The 22,349-nt window shown below is 43.2% G+C and overlaps 1 protein-coding gene across 1 annotated transcript in view; it reads right to left on the reverse strand.

Annotated features, from left to right (window-relative positions):
• The window catches only part of ano1a (anoctamin 1, calcium activated chloride channel a), a 109,244-nt gene extending 94,824 nt beyond the window's left edge, over positions 1 to 14,420 (reverse strand). The window contains 2 exon segments of the mRNA XM_080763836.1: positions 3,880 to 4,066; positions 14,108 to 14,420. Coding sequence (XP_080619962.1) covers positions 3,880 to 4,011 — 132 coding nt within the window. The 5' untranslated portion in view covers positions 4,012 to 4,066; positions 14,108 to 14,420.
• Between the last annotated feature and the right edge of the window lie 7,929 nt (positions 14,421 to 22,349).

Consider the following 22,349-nt stretch of genomic DNA (forward strand, 5'->3'; position numbering starts at 1 on the left):
AACGTTTTAACTCAAATCTTTGATTCTGGGGAGCTCCCTGGAACAAAATATTTTCAGATGGGGGTCGGTGGCCAATTACATAATAATTTTTGGGGTCCTTGACATGAAATATTGAGAAACACCGACACAGAAACATGAGGACATTTTTTTTAATCGTTCCCAGGTCTAAATGGGTTAACGTATACTCGATATATCGATGATTCGATATATATTGTATCGTGATATATATCTATTGTGAGGTTGCAGGCAATACCCAGCACTATATGCTGTACTAAACTGCTGCTGTGTTCTTTGCTATAGTTGGTAAATGAACACGTCCCCAATTAGTGGTGGTAATCCTAGGACCGCAATCGTTACAGTACAGCAATCATTATATACTCACAGAATCAACATTGTTTGCCTGGGAGCTTATCAATTCCTTTTATCAATGCTGCCATGTCTTTCTGATAGTTAACTCATTGCAAAACAATGACGTTATTTGTCTACACACTGGAGTGCATTGTGATTTATTTTTGGGAGGTGATAAAGAATTGGACCGACATGCAGAACTGCTAATGGCATTAGCACCAAGAAAATGTCATCAATTCCCATCCATTATGGAAAATAGATGTTTAGAGATTTGGTATCAGCAAATACCAAACTACCTACATTTGGCTTCATTTTCAATCCAAACATATGGTGTTCTGGTCATTCTATAGTCTAGACGTCTAGAACTATAGTGTATTGGTTTAGAATGAACAACGCTAGACTGGCTATCATCAACTCATTCTTACAGAGAATCAACATGAACATGTGGGCATTGTGACAGCCTAAATGAAAAATAACGATATACTCCTGTTAACTGTCACATAAGACAAATGATAAGGCTCGATCTCAATCAATATAAATCACTGTGGTTCTGTGCCTGCATGATGTGTATAGGCCTACATCTGTATTGAATCAAAGAACAAATCAAAGCCATATAATGAATAATAACCACACAGCTAAACAGAGTGTTAATTAAATTCTGCGTAGTGTATTGGGAATTATCCTCTTAACTGTGTTGTGTATACCTTGCCTCGTGGCACATAATTACAAAACCAATTGTGTGCCATTAGCCCGTTGTTGTTGCCTCTGCCACTAATAAGCAATTTCATATCTAAATATATATGGGAGTGGGACCAATATCTCATTGATGCAGTGGAGAGTTCTGGCCAATAGAGCTGTCATGGCGAGAGTGTTGGGAATCACTCACTTCCTCCTGTGCGGCGCTTGTGGTAGGATAAAGCCCAACTTAATTAAGCCCTGTGTACTTCGTATACGACAAATAAAGCTATAAGCAAGCACATGAACATCATTTGACTCCTGGCCCTGTGCAGACCTGACCTAATACCAGTCAATAGAAATACAATAGAAAGGCTACAGCGAGACACAAAATGTTGTGACAAACTAGCCATGTGGAACCCTGGAAGAGCGAGTCATCAATGGAGACTTTTCTTTAGAAAATCTATATATTTCTAGTGCTGCAAAAAGGCTGTCTCAGGAGAACACTGTGAAAGCACGAGAGAACAGCTCGCTGAATGTGGTGTCAGCGTATTGGCCATAATTACCGGTACATACAAAGTGCTGTGTGTTTGTATGATGTGCATGCGTGCAAGGTGTGTGTGTGTGTGTGTGTGTGTGTGTGTGTGTGTGTGTGTGTGTGGGGGGGTGGGTGGAACTTTTTAATAAAGAATATCTTCCCTGCGGAACAATAGACTGGGTTACATAAATGAAGAACTCCAAACCGACATTTCCCCTTAGATGTTCAACAGTTCTCTTACACAAATACCGTACCAGCTATAGTTCATTGATCAGCTGATAAAGCAAAGACAATGGACGCACACAGTGGAACGGTGGAATCTCTCCAGGTTGGCTCCCTTGTGGCGCGGCCAGACCACCATGTGACTTTGTTCTCACTGTGAATGTCTAGTTTTAATAGTGCCTTTAAAGATAGCCTACCGTAATTACTAGTATTATATATTGGATTTATGAGACCTGCAGGCCAGCAAAGAATCTACAACAACACTGTCACAACATTCTCAGTCATACTAGACAAAGGCAAAAATAGGCAAAAGTTCAGCAAAAATAGTATAATGACATGACAATAATATGGAGGCCAGAACCAATGAAAATAAGGACTTGTGACTGAATAACAAGTGGATGGATCGATTGGAACACAGGTTCTGTTTCGATTTCCTGAAAAGTAACAGTTTTGGAAGAGTTTATGTCCTATCAGCTTGTGTCTGTCGTGTGATAAGGACTCTTAACTGCCTACTTTTGAAAGTAGTTATCTCAGAGTTTGTAAATAGTTCAGGCATGGGTGTGACCTGTTTCTAGAGAGATATATCAGTGGTTGTGCAACCACTTTATATAGCAAGTGGTTTTAACATTTTGCAACAGGCTCAGGCTGGCATCCTCATGGTATAAGCTAATGGTTCCCAAATGAATATTCAGATCGCAACGTGACACGTTGTGAGCTCATACAGCTGCAGTTTTTGATTTACAATGAAGTAAATAGTGTTTCAGTCGTAAATCACGAGCGCTGTGAGCTGTCAGAATGGATAAGGCCGCACATTTTCTGAAGAAGAACATTAATCTACAGTAAAACCTTGACTGGTAGCTTCTTGAAAGGTTACAGTGTGCAGACTTTTTTTATTCTTCATCTTAAGGCCACATGTCACACACGGTAGGCCGTACAGGCCCATCTGTGACCTTATTCCTCTCTGCTGTAGCTCCAGCACTCGGTCACACTTGCCTAAGATCCGGCAGAGGGGGGTGACCGGTGAAACAGGTATCGTGCACAATTGCACATTCCTGATAGGCCTGTCTCACAGCCATTCCCCGCCCCCTTTCCACGCCCCCCCCCCCCTTTCCATGAGACCTAGTGGTGTTGACTTGACGTCACTCCATAGACATTACATGTTAAAAGACTCGCATTCAGAAGCCATAAAGAACGCTTTTTCTGAAGGTAAACTTTATTCTATTTGTTTTAGCGGTCTTAACATCTTGTTTTCTTCATAATAATATTGGTCTTTTACATTTTAACATTTTGGAAACGGCCTTAAATGGTGCAGAGAAAGCAGGTATAGGGATGTAGCTCTGGTCCATAGCCTTATACTCATGGCCCAGAGCTACATCCCTATACATGCTTTCTCTGCACCATTTAAGGCCGTTTCCAAATTCCAATATTCTGAAAAGTTCCCCAGCCAAAGTAGAGTTAATGTGGAGGCAATTAATAATCTTGAAAGTGTGAGAACTACTTTATTGTAGAATTGGCCTCAGGTCTTAATATACACTTAACACAATTGATGGGATTTCTTTCAAAATAGGAGCTCGGGTGCCGGGCAGATATGGCAGCTTTTACTCTAAAAGCCCCCCCCCCCCTTCCGTTCCGTACATCATTCTGTAAGATACCGGGAACAATACATTTTTGATACGAGGTTCAGAAAAGGGCAAGAAATTGAGCAAGTCCCAGAGCTACAGTGGGTGTGGGTGGGTGGGGGAGGGGGGACACAGATGGGGTTGGAGGTCAAGCAGGTGTGGAAGGTGACACGCTGGTAACCATGGTGACCAGCATTCATTACAGCAGTCAAGTGCTTTTTTTGAGTGGTGCAACCACTCCAAGGAACAGCAATGTCCGTGACTATGTGACTATGTCCGTGTTAACCTATGTGACTATGAGCACCAGTATGACAATGAGAACCAGTAGGGGGCGCTGTTGTGCCAGAAACAGAGAGAGAGAGAGATAGTGCTGCACTGTTGCCTGCTAATGAGAGAGAGAGAGAGAATGAGAATGAGGGAGAGAGAGGGGAGTTGCACCACTCGGTTCACACGGGTGTGATTTTTTTTTAGACTTACTATGGCCTCATACTGTTTGGGCGGCGACCTGTCTGCGGCCTTGGGGGAAGTGAAGTCCAGGTCGGGGTTGATCTTCTCCTCTCCGGGAACGGGCAGGTAGTTGTCGTTCATCCACATGACGGCTGACTGCATCGCCTGCTCCTCCGGCAGGCTGCCTGGACGCGGGGCGACCTCGCGGGTCCTTCCTGGAAGGTGGACAGAGAGAGAGAATCAGACTATAAGGGGCTGCAGCTGGGGGCGACATGACTTCAAGCCTATTTCAAACTTTTGCCTCGATTATGATTAGTGAAGGATTCTGCTTTTGTAAAAAAACAAAATATGATTTATGTTTTCTCTGTGGCTATACTCAAAGTTCGTCTTTTCTACCCATTTAGACCTGACGAAGTCTTCTGAAAAAATAGCAGACCTACAAGCTCATAGCGCGCCACTCGGTGGCGCGCTATGAGCTTGTAGATCTGCGCGCCATTGTTGCATGCCACCGTTGTACAATCAAATATAAGTGGTTACGTGGTTAATCAGACTAATTGGTTTAGTCAACTATAGAAAACCTACTAGACTTTTTTTTTGTGTCGATTCATTGATATATACCGTATAAGAAATGTACTGAAAAAATATATTATTTCAAAAGGAAACCTGCTTCTCGACTATTCGATGAACCTACGTGAGCCAGATGATGTATAACGTTAATTATTTACTTTGTTACTTATGGAGCCACACTGATCCTGTCTGGCGGTTTAGAGACACATGCAGCACAGAGAGTATATGAGAGTGATGGGAGAACATTTGCGTTGACCTGTTGTTGCTGTTATGTAACTGTAAGAGGAGAACAAGTGCTCCTCCTGCCAACAACACACAGGTTCTCTACATCATGCCTTCTCTACTTAGTCATGCCACGTGGTCAATATACTAGAGGTGCACCATCATTCATGCATGATTGTTTGTTCATAATCAGTGGCGTGCATATAGACGTTTAGAGGGGGCTGGTGCTAACCCTTGTGCAGCGCGTGGAACCGGCAGGTTGCCTAGTTAATAGTTAGAGATTTATTGATTTTGGGGCATAAATAATATATTAGAAGCGAGAATTGATCAATGTCACCATGGTCCACATACTGTAGTGTACACTGCACAAAAAATACGTTTTTTGGGGGGTTTTTCCTTTTCAAAAGGGCACATGCTGTCCAGAGGGCAAGGGCGGGTGGTGCTCTAGCACCCCCTGGTGTCTATCTGTGCACGCCACTGTTCATAATATCAGTATCGGTATAAGGTATTTTATGACAGAAGGCTGCAGATTCAATCAGTGTCTTCTGGGTTTGAAAAGTGTAGTCCCAACTGTATAATAAATAAAGGAAAACAAACTGGAAAGCTTTGGGGGGGAAAAAATACATTATATCTTTACTACATAGTTAACTAATATGTGCCTCCGATGGCCTAATAAATCAGGGAATAAGAATGCACGGTTTTAAGAAGTCTGCATCTGTGCCCAAGGTAAACCCTATACCAGAAACTTGTATTGCAAGTTATTAACTAATTTGGCCATGCAATTACCGGTAACCAGTTATCGGATATTGGCCAAAATGTCATGGTCGTGCATTGTGCATCCCTAAAATATACAGTACAACTGCTAATCGTTTTGTCCTGTCATGGTGGTTCCCTGTATGGCACAGTATATAACTTTCTGTTACCTGACTCACGGTTGATGATGGCAACACGCTGTGACATTGCAGTATGACATATAGTATCAGTGTTGTAATGGCACTTTAAATAAAGGCTTATTAATTGCACTGTGGTGGACAAAATTCATACAACAATCATTGTGGTATTGATTAATTTAACGTATTGGTAGATGAAACTTGTGCCCTCTGCAAGGGCACTTATCATCACCAGCTGTTCTTCCATGACCAACTTCTGGCACGCCGACTCACGCAAACCTACTTCAAACATGCCGACCGTGTGTGAGTCAGCTGTAGAATAAGGCCCATATGATAGGGGTGGCCATCTGTTATTACCTTAAAAAAGCGTGTGCAAGCGCATCGTGCACGCGCATTTTCGCACAATTTCACGCAGAAAAGTGGCTTTTACTTTCCCTCTCCACACGCATGGTGCTCCAGCCCCCCCCCCCAGCACCCCTACTTCCCTCAGCCATGCCTCTGTGTACATCTCCTGACAGTATGCAAGATGTGTGGGATATTTGTGTTGGGGGTTCTGGGGAAAGTTTGAATTCTGAAAGTCCTGCATCTTCCTTATCTGTTTAACTTACTTATGTAACACCACAAACTTCCATTACACAAGATAACAATAATTGAATCCACAGACCAAAAACAACAGTTTGTTGCTGGTGTCATATATTGAGCTCGTTAAAATGACCTTTTTTTGTTCACGGTTAAAAGCCTGAAAAGTAGTCATTTGTTGTAACAAACAGACTTACAACATTGTTCTTTCTCAAGAGTGTAACCAGCCGTAGTCAGTGGCACAGGTTAGCACAAGAACTAACTGATCTAGCCAACTTACAAAATCACACACCTTAAAGGGCACCTATGTGAACAATCACAGTAAGTCAATCTGCCCTGAGACTGGGAGGTCGGGTTGATCCCTGGCAGGGTCATACCAAAGACTCAGAAAGATGGGACTCGATCAGTGCCTCCCTGCTTGGCACTAAGCATAAAGGTTTCGATTGGGGGTAAGTCCCTCCGACATGCTAGCGTCATGTCCAGGGGGTGTACTTGTATATCCAGCTGCCTCACACTACAGGAACAGGAGATAAGGCTCCTGCCCTGTGGGCCTCGTGGCTCGGCATTATGGCTCACTTACAACCAACTACACAATGTAAACAGACCAACCAAGTCTGTTCATATTTCTTGTGAAAAGATATCGAGAAAATGTGGCTCTAGAAGATTTTACTGTAGTAGTAGTAGTGAACAGTATGAGAATCATAGGAACTGCCCAGAAATGTGGACTCTATGATAACTCTCACTAACCAACATAACACACAAATGTGCAAAAGACCCTGATACCATTTCTTTCAGACCGAGTACTAGCACAAGCCGATACCGAGTACCGATACGAGTACTTTTTTTATTTTTGTTTTATTTGTATTTTTGTTGACTTAATTTACTCCCTTTTTCTCCAATTTAATTGAATTGTCATGCCTTGTACTTGTAATGATACTGTAATGTTCAATTACCACGATAATAATAGCCTGAAACGATGTTGATAACGTATCTAATTCCACAATGTTCTTGCTCCCGTTGCATTGTTCGTTCAGCCTAGTGTTAATTGAATGTTTTGGGTCAGAGTACCCAACAACTCTACATTGCTTTTCTGCTTCTCTCTGAAGAAAAGACCAATTTCTTCAAAGTCGGGTAGTTGGTGAATTGATTGTGTGAACAATTAGTCAACTGTTCAGTCTCAAGGAAACTCTGTATAATACGGCTGTATACTGATCTAGGCTTAGGGCCAATTAATGTCTGCCACACACAGTTCAGGAATGTGTATATATTTGGCAATATACGGTATGGACATATCTGGCTGATCTATGTAGTTAAACTAAGACTGCATTAGACTCATCCAAAACATTACTAGAAGCTAAAAATAAATGATGTGCAGTATATACGAAAACAACAGTAAATAGGAGAAACACAACCCCTCTTTAACCAACCAGTCAACTATAAAACACATGGAGGCTCATCAGCCCAGCTGGCTTTGGAATTTACTTAATTAGTTTAAACCTGGGGTGCACTTTGCATGCATGTCATTATAGTAGCAAGACTTGCCGAGCCATGAGGCCCATAGGGCAGGAGCCTATCTCCTGTATCTGTAGCGTGAGGCAGCTTGATGTACAAGTAAACCCCCTGGACATGACGCATGTCGCAGGGGGGGGGGGACATACCCCCAATCCAACCCTTGATGCTGAGTGAAAAGCAGGGAGGCATACCAGGTCTTTGGTATGACCCGGCCGCGGGGATTGAACCCCGACCTCCCAGTCTCAGGGCGGACACTCTAACCACAAACAAGGCCACTGGCATTATAGGCCAATTCAAAAGAATTTCAAAGATTTTCGGAAAAAAAGGGAAAAAGAAATGTTGTCGTAGCTTGCACTTCGAAGCTATTTCCAATATACTTTTCTGTATAGGAGCTGGAGAGACGGGGAGACCCTAGTCATTGAACAAACAGTCTATAGCAATAATTTATGACACGTAGCCTGCGGAGTTAGTTCAGTCAGTCACACTCGAGGGAGTTCATGCCGTGCTCAAAGGCGCATACTATACTCAAGGGGTTAACATGCTGCATTACAATGTGGGTGTATTCAGTGTGTGTGAGTGTGTGTGTGTGTGTGTGTGTGTGTGTAGCAGTGGCTCACAGCCTCTGCCTGATGGCCTCAAAAGTCTAATATCTCCCCCAGTCCAAAGGGATATCCCTTTGACCTAGTGGTTAAGATGTTGGACTTTCACGCGGGAGGCCCGAGTTAGAATCCCGGGCGTTACATGTGCAAGACTCACATGTCATTCGCTGATATAGCAGTCAGCTGACCAATTAGGCGGGCTACTTAAGCTCACTATAGTCTGCATGCTCTTCCTGCCTTCCTTCTGCTATGGCTCCTGGTTGTTATGATGTTTGTTCCCAGCACCATTTTATGAAAATCCAGCAGAGCCGAATGCCAAGTCAAATAACATACGCACACTTGTATTCTCTATAATAAATATTGGTTAAATCTTTTCGTGAGTTGTCTGACTGAACTCGGATTATAGAGCTTTGATTAACATATGACGCGCTATGACATACCACAACAATATGAATGGATTCAAATACCTGCTGACTGTACGCTGTATGTATGGTATGTGGTGTCAAAGTAGTAGTGTCATTGGTTTTTTTTTACTACAGCGTTGTACCTTCAAGCACCTCAACGCTATGACTAATGTACACGCCTACTTTTCATATCCACAAGGCCGGATCTGCCGGAGGCACTCAGGCGGGGATAATGTTTTGTTTTCCGCCTACATAACATTATCCTGGAGGCGGGGATAATATGTCGTTCCGCCTCCTGAGCGGCTGGAGGCGGGGATAATTCTGTGAGTCTGTCTGTCTGTGAGCAGCTCATCTCTAAGCCATAGAAGAACCTCAAAATGTTTTCAGATTGGCCTCATGGTGGCGCTTTAACAGACCGCTTTCTTTTTGGCATATTTTTCTTATTTTGCTTGAGAGCTTGTACATCCCCTTCAAAGCCATGTGCTTGAGCTCCACGATTCATGTATCACTGACTCATTCTTTACTTTTTTATGGCCGAGACAAGAAAATTCTATTCCTTCTGGACATCCTGACCAATTCAAAAAACTTAATTTATTAATATTTGCAGACTGTCTGTCTGCAAATCAGACACATTTTAAAACGCATGTGCCTCTCTGTAGCTGCTTCTCTCTGTCTCTCTCGCTCTCTCGTGCCCCGGCGCAATGCACTTCAGACAACTTTCACTCAGAACCGCTCTGTTTCACATGTAGAAATTATGTCACCATACGATATGTCACCATCATAGACTGTAGGTCACCATACGACCATGGTGAGTAGCCTATTTTCATTCATTGCTGGGGCCAGATGAATCAACAAACCTTATGAAAGGTTAGTCTAAGATTCACGCAGACCTGACTTTCTGAGTAGGCCTATTGCTCATTATTCTGACGAACATGTTTTACTATTAAACTAACGATGCAACATCTTGTTTAAGAAACAAACAATAAAGCATGCACATCCACTCACTAAAAAACAGGTTCTGGAGTCAGAATCCAAAAAGAATAAATGTCTGCACACTGGGTCGTACACTGGGCCAGCTTAGGTGGTTCGGGCATCTGGTTAGGATGCCTCTCGGGCGTCTCCCTAGGCAGGTCCTCGAGGCACATCCCACTGGGAGGAGACCCCGGGGCAGACCAAGACGCAGTTGGAGGAAACACATCGACTCACTGGCCTTGGAAAGCCTCGGGGTCCCCCAGGAGGAAGTCACTAATGTTGCCCTGGAGAGGGAAGTCTGGAGCTCTCTGGGGGAGCTGTTGCCCCCGCGACCCGACTACCGATAAGCGGTTGAAGATGGATGGATGGACACTGGGTCATGTTCCAAAGATTAAATACGTATTGGTTCCTTTTTTTTCTTCTGTTGTTGCTATTCTGTATTGTCTCTTTGTTATTCCTGCTACATGTTGAGGAACCAAAACCAAATAATTGTATACTCTTGTGTAGGCGTCTTATAGGCAGCATACAGTAATGTAACAATACAAATCTCGATTCTTATTTATCATAATTCATAACGCATTGCAAGTCAACCTGAATTATCACTTGAGTTTGTGCATGTCTTTCACAATGATTGAGTGTCCTTGTGAAAGAAGTGAGGGCGGTAATATAAATATATTAAAGTCTAACTCGTGTTAGGTAAAACAAACGGTGCCAACACAAACATTAAACACCATTAACAATAAAGAGACAATATGACGTAATGAGGTACATTATGACGTAGATTTTCCCTTCATTGACAATGGCGTTTACAGAACAAACATTGAACTAAACATTGAACTAAAGACAAACATTAAAGGCGCAGTGAAACGGAAATGGTGAACAACATGAAAATGGTGTTTCCACATGAAACAGGTCTGAAGTTTCTGAACCAATCAGAGTGTCGCATCCCTTCAGGCGATGGGACGGTAGCTAGGGACGGTAGCTATGCTATGCGCTACAGCGTGGTATGTGTTTGTTTACAAATCAGACGGTCGCCCAGCACAACCAGTTTACTGTTATGTGGCTTATTTCTACCCTATAATGTTTTCAGAAACATATTTTAGCGTGATGATTAAGTTGAAACCGAGTAATACACTGTCTGAATGTTATCTTGAATGGAAATAAAAACGGAGTAATCTGTAATCAGAAGCAGCTGTGTTGCATGGATGCGCAGACATGGGGAATTAAACTGGTGAGCTTCATTTTTATTGGCTTTTATCGATGTGTATCTCTACACGTCATCACGCAGCACGTTTTCGTTTTAATAAATAAATAATACAATCGTTTTTATGGACCTTTGATATAAAAACACACAGAAATGAGAATTTTCCCATTTTTTTGGCATCCATTGTTAGGTATGCCCATATGATGACCACGGATATGGTCTAAAAGTGTGAAAAACGTCTTTTTCATTTCACTGCGCCTTTAAAGCTGTGAGTATATGGGAGGGGCTGGTGCCCCTCAAAAATGGCGAAAATAGCTGATGTACTGAAGCTCCCTATATGCATTGCAACAAGAAGTGTTGTTTGTACGTTGTGAGGTGGTTATTTTAGCTATTTTTGAAAGTATGAATATAATAAATAGTGACTAAAGTGACCAGGAAAAGACAAACCTTAGTGTAAAATCTCAATTTCTATAGTCTCCGATCGAAATATTGATATTATTATCAATATATTGGCCTACCTATTAACGGGTCGGTTTGGTTCTATTTGTGTCTTGGCGTTAAATGATATAGGTCTCAGGATGTTACAGTATAGTGTTGTTATACAGTTACAGTATAGATGTAACAGTATAGTGGCCTTCATTAAACCCTGGTAGACCTATATCACCCTCTCCTCTGAAACAGACCTGACCTGTATAAGGTGAAAGGATGAGCAGGGGTACAGATATAGAAATGGGAAACAGCAGTCCTTGGTGGAGTCCTGCTGCTTTCAATTGAGCAATGGAAAAGGAGTTGTTACTATACTTCAGGGTTCCCCAATTAGCGGCCCCTTGTGGCCCACGGAAGAATTTCTTTTTTTGGGGGGGGTCCCAGATATAAATGGCATTAAATTGGGGTCAGTAGCCTCTGCATGTCAAACTGGGGGTCCTTTTCAAATGGGGTCTTGCCCTGAACATTAATTTCAGGGCAAGACCTCGAACTTGCGCGTGCCGACGCGGCCCCCAGCCTGGTACCCTAGTCAAAATATGGCCCTTGAGGAAAATTAATTGGGGGAACCCTGCTATACTTGATGATGATGATTTGTATTCTCATGGACTGTATCTTGGTTTGGTTCATGACTCTATAGTTAGTATATAGGCTACCACTGTCTTATGCCACATCTGAATGTTTTTTTTTATATATATATATATATTTGTGATTTTATTTCATTTCTGGAGTTATGCTTATTTCTGTCTAATAAAATATTCAATCAATCACATGCATGTCAATAAAGGTTGATCTATCATGTGCCTGCAGTCATCAATCACTATAAGAGCCAATTAGAGGAAAAGGCATATGAATCCAAAAACATAAAGATGTCTCTGGTGTTTCTGTCTCTTTCATGCACATCCTTGACGAATCAACAGCATCACGTGCACCTGACATTAATTGAGGAATAGGCCTATCTTAATTAGCTTAGAGCTCAAGAATTGCGCACGCAGCGTCGCAGCCCATATGGTGGCAATCAAACATGTCTCGTAGCTAACGTTTTAAAATGCGATTTGCGGAAAAAAGGAGAATGCCAATCTTACCAGACTCTCTATTATTCTCGCTATCTGCATTTCCAGTTGGTTCTTCTCTATCGTCATGTTTTCCCTCCATTGAAACGCGTTTATTAATAAAAAGGCGCTGGCTGCCTAGACCAATCACACTGGAGACTGTGGGGAGCCTGTCCTCGGTGCTCTCTGAGAAAGCATATTTAAATCCGTCTGTCGACACGCGCAACTATAACTGCGTGCGTGCGTGGAAAGGATGGATGGAGGCAGCCTCTCCAGCTGAGCGCCCCGCGGCGGAAACCTGTGTGGATGTTTCTACTCAAACCAATCCACGACAGTACAGAGAGAGAGAGAGAGAGAGAGAGAGAGAGAGAGAGTGAGTGCGTGTAAGAGAGACGGAGAGACGGAGAGAGACGTGATACAACATGCATTCATGGCATGTCCCCAAAACCCTCCCACCACAGATCGAGTCGTGCGGCCGTGCCTAAATCCGTTCATATTTCACAGCTCAATCACTGCCGCGTGACGCGGTGCGCGGAGGAGCGCCTTTTGACGCCTCCCACGCGTGTTGGGGCTGCTGCTGTTAGTTACACAGCAGGCGATCAGAGGAGAGCCGGGTCAGCACGTCAGTCAGTGGTCAATTCAAATCATGTATAGTTCGATGTGATTGACATTGACATTTGATCTTATATGGCGGAGTTCATTCATAGCAGTGTTGTGTTGTTTAAGCCCTCTGCAGGCCCAGCCCACCTACTCCGAGGTGCGCTTTTACGCTCCGAATGAGAGGAGTGTGATATATCGGCAGCCAGATTAAACCACTTCAGTCTCTTTCTTTAGACTTTAGAGATCCGGGTTCAGCCAAGGTATCTTCGAAATGCAAATGCAGGTGACTAGAAAATATACCCTAACAATTAATGTTTTCCTATTTCTACAAGGGGGGGGGGGGGGGGGGGGGCTCTCTCTGTCTACACTGAGTCTGCTAGTAGTATGTGTGGACATTTTGGAAGCCTTCGTGTCGGCGCCCTATATGCGCAAAACCCCGTCTTGCTGCCAATATAGCGACAAAACGGACATACACACACACACACACACACAGCAATATCTTCAGATTCTGTCGCTGGAACTGGAAGTAAAGAGGAGACAGACAGACAGCGTCCTCCTCGAGTGAGGGCGCTGCTCCGCTGCTGGCTCCTTGGGAACGTTGTCGTGCCAAAGAGAACCGACGCGTCTCCAGACAGGTGGCAGTAGCCAGCCTATATAGCCCGTGGTACGACGGTGTCGCTAGTATAGCCAATATGATCTACAATCTGTTCTTTTTTTTTTTACATGGGACACCGTCACACGCACGCACGCTCACGCACACACACTGCTGTGTGGTGGCCTCTCGGGCAAACTCCCCCAAAAAGAAACTCCCATGCGATGCGAGTCCCAAACATTTCGACGTCAGGTTGAAATGAATACAACAACCAACCATTCAAAATTCACAAATTAACGGAGTAGATTTTCCCTCTTTTACTTTAAAATTATTGACTTCAAAAGTATAGGCTACAGATAGGCATGATACGCCTACCGTATAGGCTGCCTACTAGAATGTGACAGCGAATAGCCTAAAGCCGGTGAATTTGCCACGTATAATACCTGTTATTATATAGACACACTGACAAGTGACTGACAACTGCAACAAAACTGGGTGTTGACCCACTTTGAATGAATGAATGAATGAATGACGTGAACAACGACAAATGATAAGATGATACGGTTTGAATTATATAATTACCTGTTTTTTAAAAACTCCACTGAGACCGCGGTTTGCAATATCCAAGGTATAAATTCCGCAGTTGAGTTGTCCTATGGTTTGAGCGCACACACTCACACACCACCACTAGACTCACCTGTCTGCCAAATGCCTCCCTATGATTCAGCGACTCCCTTCTCAAGAAGGCGAATAATGAGGAAATACTTTCCTCACCCACTCAGGTAGCGCTCTCCTCCTCCTCCTCCTCCTCCACTCGTGTGGGAAAAGCCTCCTCGCCCACGGGAGGAGTGACTTATTGTGTGTGGTGGTGGTTCTCCGGAGCGGAGAGAAATATAGTGAGCGGCGCCGTGCTATTGCAAAACACACGCACACACAGTGAGGACACGGGCGCACAGTGGATTGGCCAGGAGTCGAGAGTAGACACAAGTAAATGGGCTGGGAGGGACAACAACATCATGCACACAGCTGTCTGTGTCTGGGCTGCCGTACACTACACGGAGGAGAGATGACATTCCGATCAGAGTCAGACGTGTATGGACTCGTCCCAAAGAGAAGGAAGACAGACAGTCTCCAAACCAAAGCTCGAGTCTTTTCTGTCTCAAAACAACAGTGCGTAGAATAAATGCTAATTGAATTGTATATACGATAGTGTTGAACTAATTTGACAAATAGTAATTGATAACAGACGGGCCTATAGCTGCAAGCATTTTGCGCAAGTATTGAAATGGCTCCTGTTTTTCCCCTATACCAAATATGTTTTCACAATATGTATGAGTAAGTGAGTACATTTACATATTCAAAACACGCTCTGCTCTGTCCTCAGTGAACAGGAGGAACTGCAGATGTATAGCCTACAGAGCTAGCCTACAGTATTACTCATTTTAACAATGAACACACCCTAGGGCAGGCAGTGGGCAGGCAAACATTTTATCATTATTAAGGAATTGCAGTAGGCCTATTTGGTTTTTATTTGCATATATATTGTTTTGTAATCTTAAATAGCATATTAGTTATGTTAGTCAGACGGCTATGGCCTAATATATACACTGAGGGACGCACATGCATACAGTATTTTAGTGAATTCAGTATTGATTACATTTTAGATATACATAAGTACAGGGCCCAACCCAGGGGCCCCTGGCCGTCAAGGGCCCCTGGGCACTCGTCATGGCTCCATTGCACCAGTGCCATAATCCATCCCTGAACACACCACCTGTAAGAATCTATAATTTCTTTGGATCATACAGTGGCGTTTCCAGGAATTACATTTTGGGCAGGCATGATGTGTTAATTGTCGTCCCCCTGCGCACACTCAGTAGCACTAAAGGTTTTCAAAGAGATATACTTGCCAGACAGTATAGGATATAAAGGCTGAAAGGCATGCATTTGCATTTGAATGGGTTCGCATATACGCAACGGCCAATCCGCTGTCCACTAATAGTTCTCAGGTCCCAGATTTTGGCCAGGCAGAAAATGGATTTGGCTGTCCTCGCCTTGTTGTAGATACGCCACTGGGATATGCCCTAAGTCTCTCATGGTTCAGGATATATTTCACAGTCCTCCTTGCAGAGCTGGAGGAGCCTGCCGTTTCAGGCTTTTTAGAGAGGTTATAGGGGTTATAGGCTTAAGGTTGGTGTTAGGTTTAACCACTTAAACCCATATAATTATGCTTAACCAGTTTAACCCATTAAGACCTGAGGCTGATTCTATACAAATGCCTTCTAAATCTGTAACGGTATTTCTCAAACTTTTTTGTGCCATTTAAGGACCCCCAAAACAAAATGGACACTGTGTATTTGGTCGCAGACCCCCCCCCCCCCCATCTGAAAATGTTTTGTGGCAAGATTTGTGTAAAGAAAAAAGAAAAAAATTAAAGACCTTATATGAAATATTCAACATTTTTCAAACATATCTGCTGACTTTGAGAACCACTGTCCTATAAATCCTACAAGCGTTGCTATAGCTAACATCTAAAATGACAGATGCTTTCCCCGTTTGAATGCGTTAAATATTTGAAATGATGTCCCCCAGGGCTCTATTCTAGTGTTTTCTATACTGTATCTTAATGAATACAACCAATCTAAAACTCACAAAATCTTGTTTAAAATGACTAAAGGTGCCACTGCCTATATGATGTCACTATAGTAGCTATAAGCTGGTTTCTGAACTGCCATCCTCTGAGACAGAGAGTGAGCATTTTAAGAGCATTAATGCAGAAGTGGTCTTTTAGGCTTTAGGGCACACTGTAGGCCTACCTTTATTCTACCCATGAGGTGGATTCTGACAATGCATTTGAATGGGAATGATTCAGATTCTTTGCAGAAATGCACAAATGGCAGCAATCTTCTCCATTCCCATTGAAATGCATTGGCAGAATCCGCCCTATAGGTGGAATAAAAGTGTTACCGTGCCCTTAAACGTGTAATCAATTTGAATGTTTATCGTGTCAATTTCATGTCATCCTGTTTTCTTCTCTCCTGTGACAGTAAAGTCAGTTCATGAGCCCATGGAGCTTAAGTCGTATTTTGTAATCGGTTTGGCTGACTTGCTTCTTCACCCACTGTGGCAGACATGTGTTTGCGAAACATATTGTTCACGTCGGGTTAGTCAGTCAGTGTGCATGGGATAGGAATGATGTCGCCTGAAATACAAAGCCTTCACACACACACACACACACACACACACACACACACACACACACACACTGCAGGTGCGTGGGCCGGGGCGTGGCAGTCTCACGGCCATGCATGATGGGGATTGTTGGATGAACCAGCTCTCTCTCTCTGTCGTTGTTAGTGTGTGTGGTGATCTCACCTTTGTTTAGTCCACTGCTTCCCTGCCAACGTAGCCCTGGGTGTCGTTTTACACACCACGCCTAAACGTGCACCGTAGAGTGCATGTAGAACCTGTTGGAATGTTTTAAACAATGGTCACCTATCCATGGAGAAACACTCTCACCTACAAAGAAAGTGGTCTACATTATAAGTGTAGGGAAGCCACCTCTTCCCCTTTATTTTTTGAGGGGCGCTAGCCCATCCTATACTCAGCTATTAGTGTAGTTGAAGACAACAATTAGCCGATTTGCTTACACATTAACAAATGTGTAAGCAACATTAAATTAAATTCCCATTGACAACGAATGGAGAATTTTACGGCATAGAGCAAGTAGGCATTTTTACGTCATGATGTACGATGATAAGAGCACCCCTCACTTCACATGGGTGTGATTCTTTTTATAATTTAACTGTTTTACCAAAAAATAGGAATTAGGAATTTTCTCAGAAATTGTTACCAAAAGTTCACACAATTCATGTTTTGGACTGTTCATTTGGTGTCACACTTACAGTAGAAAGTTGTCTTGTTTTTTTTAACTTGAAAAGTTTTAGGAACCACTCTTGTCTTATTATAATTTATACATCTTTTATGATGTCCATTGTGCAGCCAAATGTTTTGACTTATGCCTTAAGTTGCATTTGCAGCTACCGAGGAAGGCATTAGCGGGAATGTTTTGCTGCACACAAAAATTATGTATTAAAAAGATGCATAAATAATACAAAAAGAGAGAGCTGAAAGTTTTCGCTGAGTGTGGACCATGTCATTGTTTTTTTTATTTTTAAGTTTCCTGTTATGGAGGGCTGAGGGCATGATAGAACTGGCCCCAAATAGCTTTAAGTGAAAACTTTTATAACTTTTATTCATGAGGTGTAGCTAGATTCATTGGCAATGACATTTTGAGTGATGACCCCTCCATCCTGCTGATAACTAATGGTATACTAAACAATATTTGTCCACACATTAACGTATTTACCTATGTATACCTATGTATTCACCTCTTTTCGCCAAGGCTCGTACATCCAGCTTTTTGTTTCCGAATATGTTTAGTGTTAGAGTGAAAACAGGAGGGGGTCTAGGATAGAGCCCTGGAGGACTCCGGTCAACTAGGGGTTTAGGAAGGAAGAAGCAACATGTTTCAACAGGAACTCTTTCATTTGTAACATATCAAAACAAAGTCAAGCCTAAGGGGGAAATGGAGAGGGTCTGCCCACTGCAAATATACACCCCTATGACTCACTCACTCACTCACACACACACACACACACACACACACACACACACTTGTGCACGTGCGCGCACACAAAAACACCAACAATCATGAGTTTCAGGCTAGTTAGCAGTTAGCACAAATGGTCAATGAGGTTTCTGATGTGACACTGGGCAGCTGAGAGACGGGCAGTGGCATTGAGACCATGATGGCCATTGATTGATTGATTGAATAGTTAGAAATGTAACACAATAATAATGGACGGTATTTTTATAGCACTTATAAGTGCTCAAAGCACTTTGAATGTTTCATTCATTCATTCATTCATTCATGCATTGGGAGGTGAAGCGGCGAACAGTCGACGCCAGCGTCCTCACTTCCCACATTCGCAAACCACTGGTGGCAAGTTCACACCAACTGACTCATTTGAGGCAATGTGGGGTTCAGTGTCCAAGGACACAGGAGGAGCCGGGATTCGAACCGCACAGACCCATGCACAGATCATTTGACAACCTGCTCTTCCTTCTGAGCCACAGTCCCTAGCTGTGTTATATCCTTTAGTGTCAAACCCAAAAACCCCCTGGTATGATGGCCAGGTTTGTACTTTTACTCAAGTAAATTTGCAAAAATTTGCAAAGATTTGCAAAAAACTGGTTTGCTGCACCTGGCTGGCAGGTTTCGAACCACGGCCTGTTGGCCGGGTGTGGCCTTCCCTCCCGGTGCTGGTCGCACCTCGGTGATGGCTGCGCGTGGGGCGCCCCTCCGTGGACTTGTCTATAGCTGGAAGCCTGGAGGAGAGGGGCAGTGACTTGGCCAATCACTGCTGACCCGCCAACTGGAGAGTGTAGTGGTTGAGGGTTGAAACACTCTAAGAAGGTTGGAGACCACCTGATGACCTCTCTTCCAGGCTAAGGCATCCATTAGAAATGGATTATATTCGCATCTTCGATGTATTTACAAACTGAACTCCCTGGGCAACCAGTGACTTCCAGGAAAGTCTGGATGGCAACGAGGAAGGCCGGTGACGCTGGAGGGACAGCTGACCTCCAGGAAAGTCTGGCAGGGCAACAGGGGTTATAGCAACCTCTGTCGCAGCACTCGCAAGAGGGCACCACGCAAGCTACAGACCGTGCAAATGAGCAATACCCCAGAGTCTCCCGAGAGTGACAAGAGACTCGATAGGACAGATTCAATGACAACAACTATGACAGTGACACAGACGCAGAGAAGGCTCCGTTGACTCAAATACACCAGAGTAAGACCAAGTGTGGACAAGGACGGACCACCCTGACTGAGAATCAACCTGGGGACCACTGTTTGTTGGGAGGGGGGATATGGGCATGGTGTGGGGGTAAATTAACCTTCCAGATTAAACTCATGATGCTGCTCATTGCAATTTAGGTATGCGCGAGCATTGTTTGCTTATGGGCACATTTCCTTATAGACTCAACCAGTAAATCTGACACTTTCCCTTGAGATTCTAAGTCCCTTTTCTGTGGAAGTTCTTCACGTCTGACTGCCCAGTAAGTAACTGACAAAATTGATGCGACTGTCATGATTATCACAGTCATGCCCTTTGTCTCCTCCAAGCTGGATTACTGCAACGCACTACTTGTCAGGACGGGATCCCTAGCCTGCAGAGGCTTTAGTACATTCAAACACTGATAGAATAATGCTGCACTTTATTAAACCCTCCGTATACTTCAATGGCTATCCCCATCAACTGAGTTCAAGATCTCCCAAGTTCTGACGAACATTCCTTTTTAACAAAGCGTTTTCTATATTCTTGGGCTTGTTATTATTACCATTAGTTTAGCCTAGTATGGTCCCCCATGTTAAAACAATTGATGCCCATTGATTGATTCTTTCAGAATAGAGACGTAGAGTGCCCAGCAGATTTCACAGAAAAATGTAATAAAAAATAAAGGTACTCAATAAAGGTACTTGTATGTAACTACCTGTTTGGTTGCCTATATGCTGTTTTTATGACTTGTATTTAAACCCTGCAGCACTTTGAGATTTGTATTTGAATGTAAAGTTTGTTATAAATCAAATTAACGTATGTATTATTATTTAGCTGGAAGGGCCCTCATGGAAGCATCTCTTGCAATGTGTTAATTCCCTGAAGACATTGGCCTATATATGAAAATGCATTTTAATGAGCGCACCGCTAAAAGCATGTTTGGTGTTGCGGGGCAGACAAAGATACATTAATGAAGCTATAGGATTGTTCTAACACTGTCACCACAAGGACTGCAGGACCTGGGCGCTTGTTGGCCTCTCGCAGAGCGCGACTGTCTCATCCATTATGACCGAAAGCGAGCGCCAGCGAGAGCCAGCGCTTCCAGAGTGCTTGGGAAACAGCAGCTTTCCTCTAAGACAGGGGTTTTCAACTGTTTGTGAATGAGGGACTGCACCACCCTGACTTATAGGATCAACCTGGGGACCACCATATGGTCTAGGATTAGTGTACACTTGCATCGCATGTGTTCCCACTGTTTCTCAACCAATATGGTCCATTGAGTACTAATAATAATCTCCAAATAATAACAATGATTCAACCAGACAATCTTTTTGTATTTTTATGATTTGTACTTTATTCATTTTCTTTAGTATAATATATATGACATTGACATAGACAAAACACAACCAAAGAAATGCAAAACAAAACTAAACTAAACAAAATAACAGATATGCACAGAAATATCCCACAGTCCACCCCAGCCCCAATTCCAGACATATTCCTTCAGTGTATTTTTCCAACGTTGCAGCCCACGTTCAGAGCTCACTCAGAGCCAGAAACTAATCGAGAGATCAGAGTCCTGATACGTGCATATGGTAAAAGCCCCATTTTATGTCAAAAACCAGGAACAACAGGAAAACCAGGAAAATGCACCTGCTACAACAAATAATGAACTGACACTGAATGTTTGCCATGAGTCCAGTCTTATAGGGGGAAGGTTGATTGAGGAATTGTTCACAGGTGGAATGACGAGGGAGTTGGAAACAGGTGAGTGAATGGGATGGAAATGAGGGAGTGGCCAGGGAGGAGACATGGTCTGTGGAGTGACAGATCATGACACAGCCAATAGTCCCATCGAGGCATCCCAGAGGGACGGTGCAGGTGTGCATTTCCCCCTCTTGAGATTGCAACTCCCTTTTTTTCTGTTGAATTTCTTGACCTCCAACTTGTCAGTAAAATGACTACATGGACCGGACATGATATAAGGTCACCAGGTCATTCACTTCACGGTTTCTCAACTAGTGGAAAGAACATTTTAAAACAAAAATCAACAAATCTTACATTTCCAAATGCATTGTCAGGGACCACACCTCCAGTGGTCCACCTGATGGAAACCCCTGCTCTAAGACAGGGGTTTTCAACTGATTGTGAAGCAGGGACCACCACCTTGACTAAGGATCAACCTGGGGACCACTGTTGTGTTGTAATGGGATATGGGCTAAGATTAGTGCTTTAGTCACACTTGCTATGGAATGCATCCCATGTCAATTATACTGTTTCTCAAACGATGGTCCACGGACTTAACTGATATACAGTAGGCCTACTGACACATGTGGCCCTATATCTTGGCCCTATAACCTTTATCCCTAAACTTTTTTTTCTCCATATTTTACTATCTTGAAGCAGATCTACATCCATACATTATGGCTATTATCGGCTATTTGAACTATTTTAATAATAGTAATATATTGTAAAAATGGCAAATACGTGCAAGATGATGACGTGATTATATGGGCAGATTTCCTAATAATGATGACTCAATCAGGCAAGCTGGTACACTTCACCCATCTTGAGATTCTAACTGCCTTTTCTTTGGAATTTCGTAACCTCAGACTTCCCAGTAATTCTGATAACATTGACGCACTTCCACGGAACAGTGCACGGACGGATTAGTTCACTGTTCTTTGGAAGAAAATACAAAATCTTCACTTTGCTACATTACTAAATGCATGGTCAGGGACCACATGCAATACCTCCACGGACCACCAGTGGTCAACGGACCACCTGTTGAAAACCCCTGCTCTAAGAGATCGGTAAACAGATAGAGATAGAGAGAAAGAAAGAGAGAGAGAGAGAGAGAGAGAGAGAGAGAGACCACCTCCTCTAACTTACCCTGCCCTCCTTATGATCAGCTATTATTTCCTGTTTAGTTGTGAACCCTGCAGGGAGAAAGTTTTCTCTTGCACAAATGGACATCT

The sequence above is a fragment of the Protomyctophum bolini genome (genome assembly GCF_963924005.1).
Source record: "Protomyctophum bolini genome assembly, chromosome: 1".
NCBI classification, from domain to species: Eukaryota; Metazoa; Chordata; class Actinopteri; order Myctophiformes; family Myctophidae; genus Protomyctophum; species Protomyctophum bolini.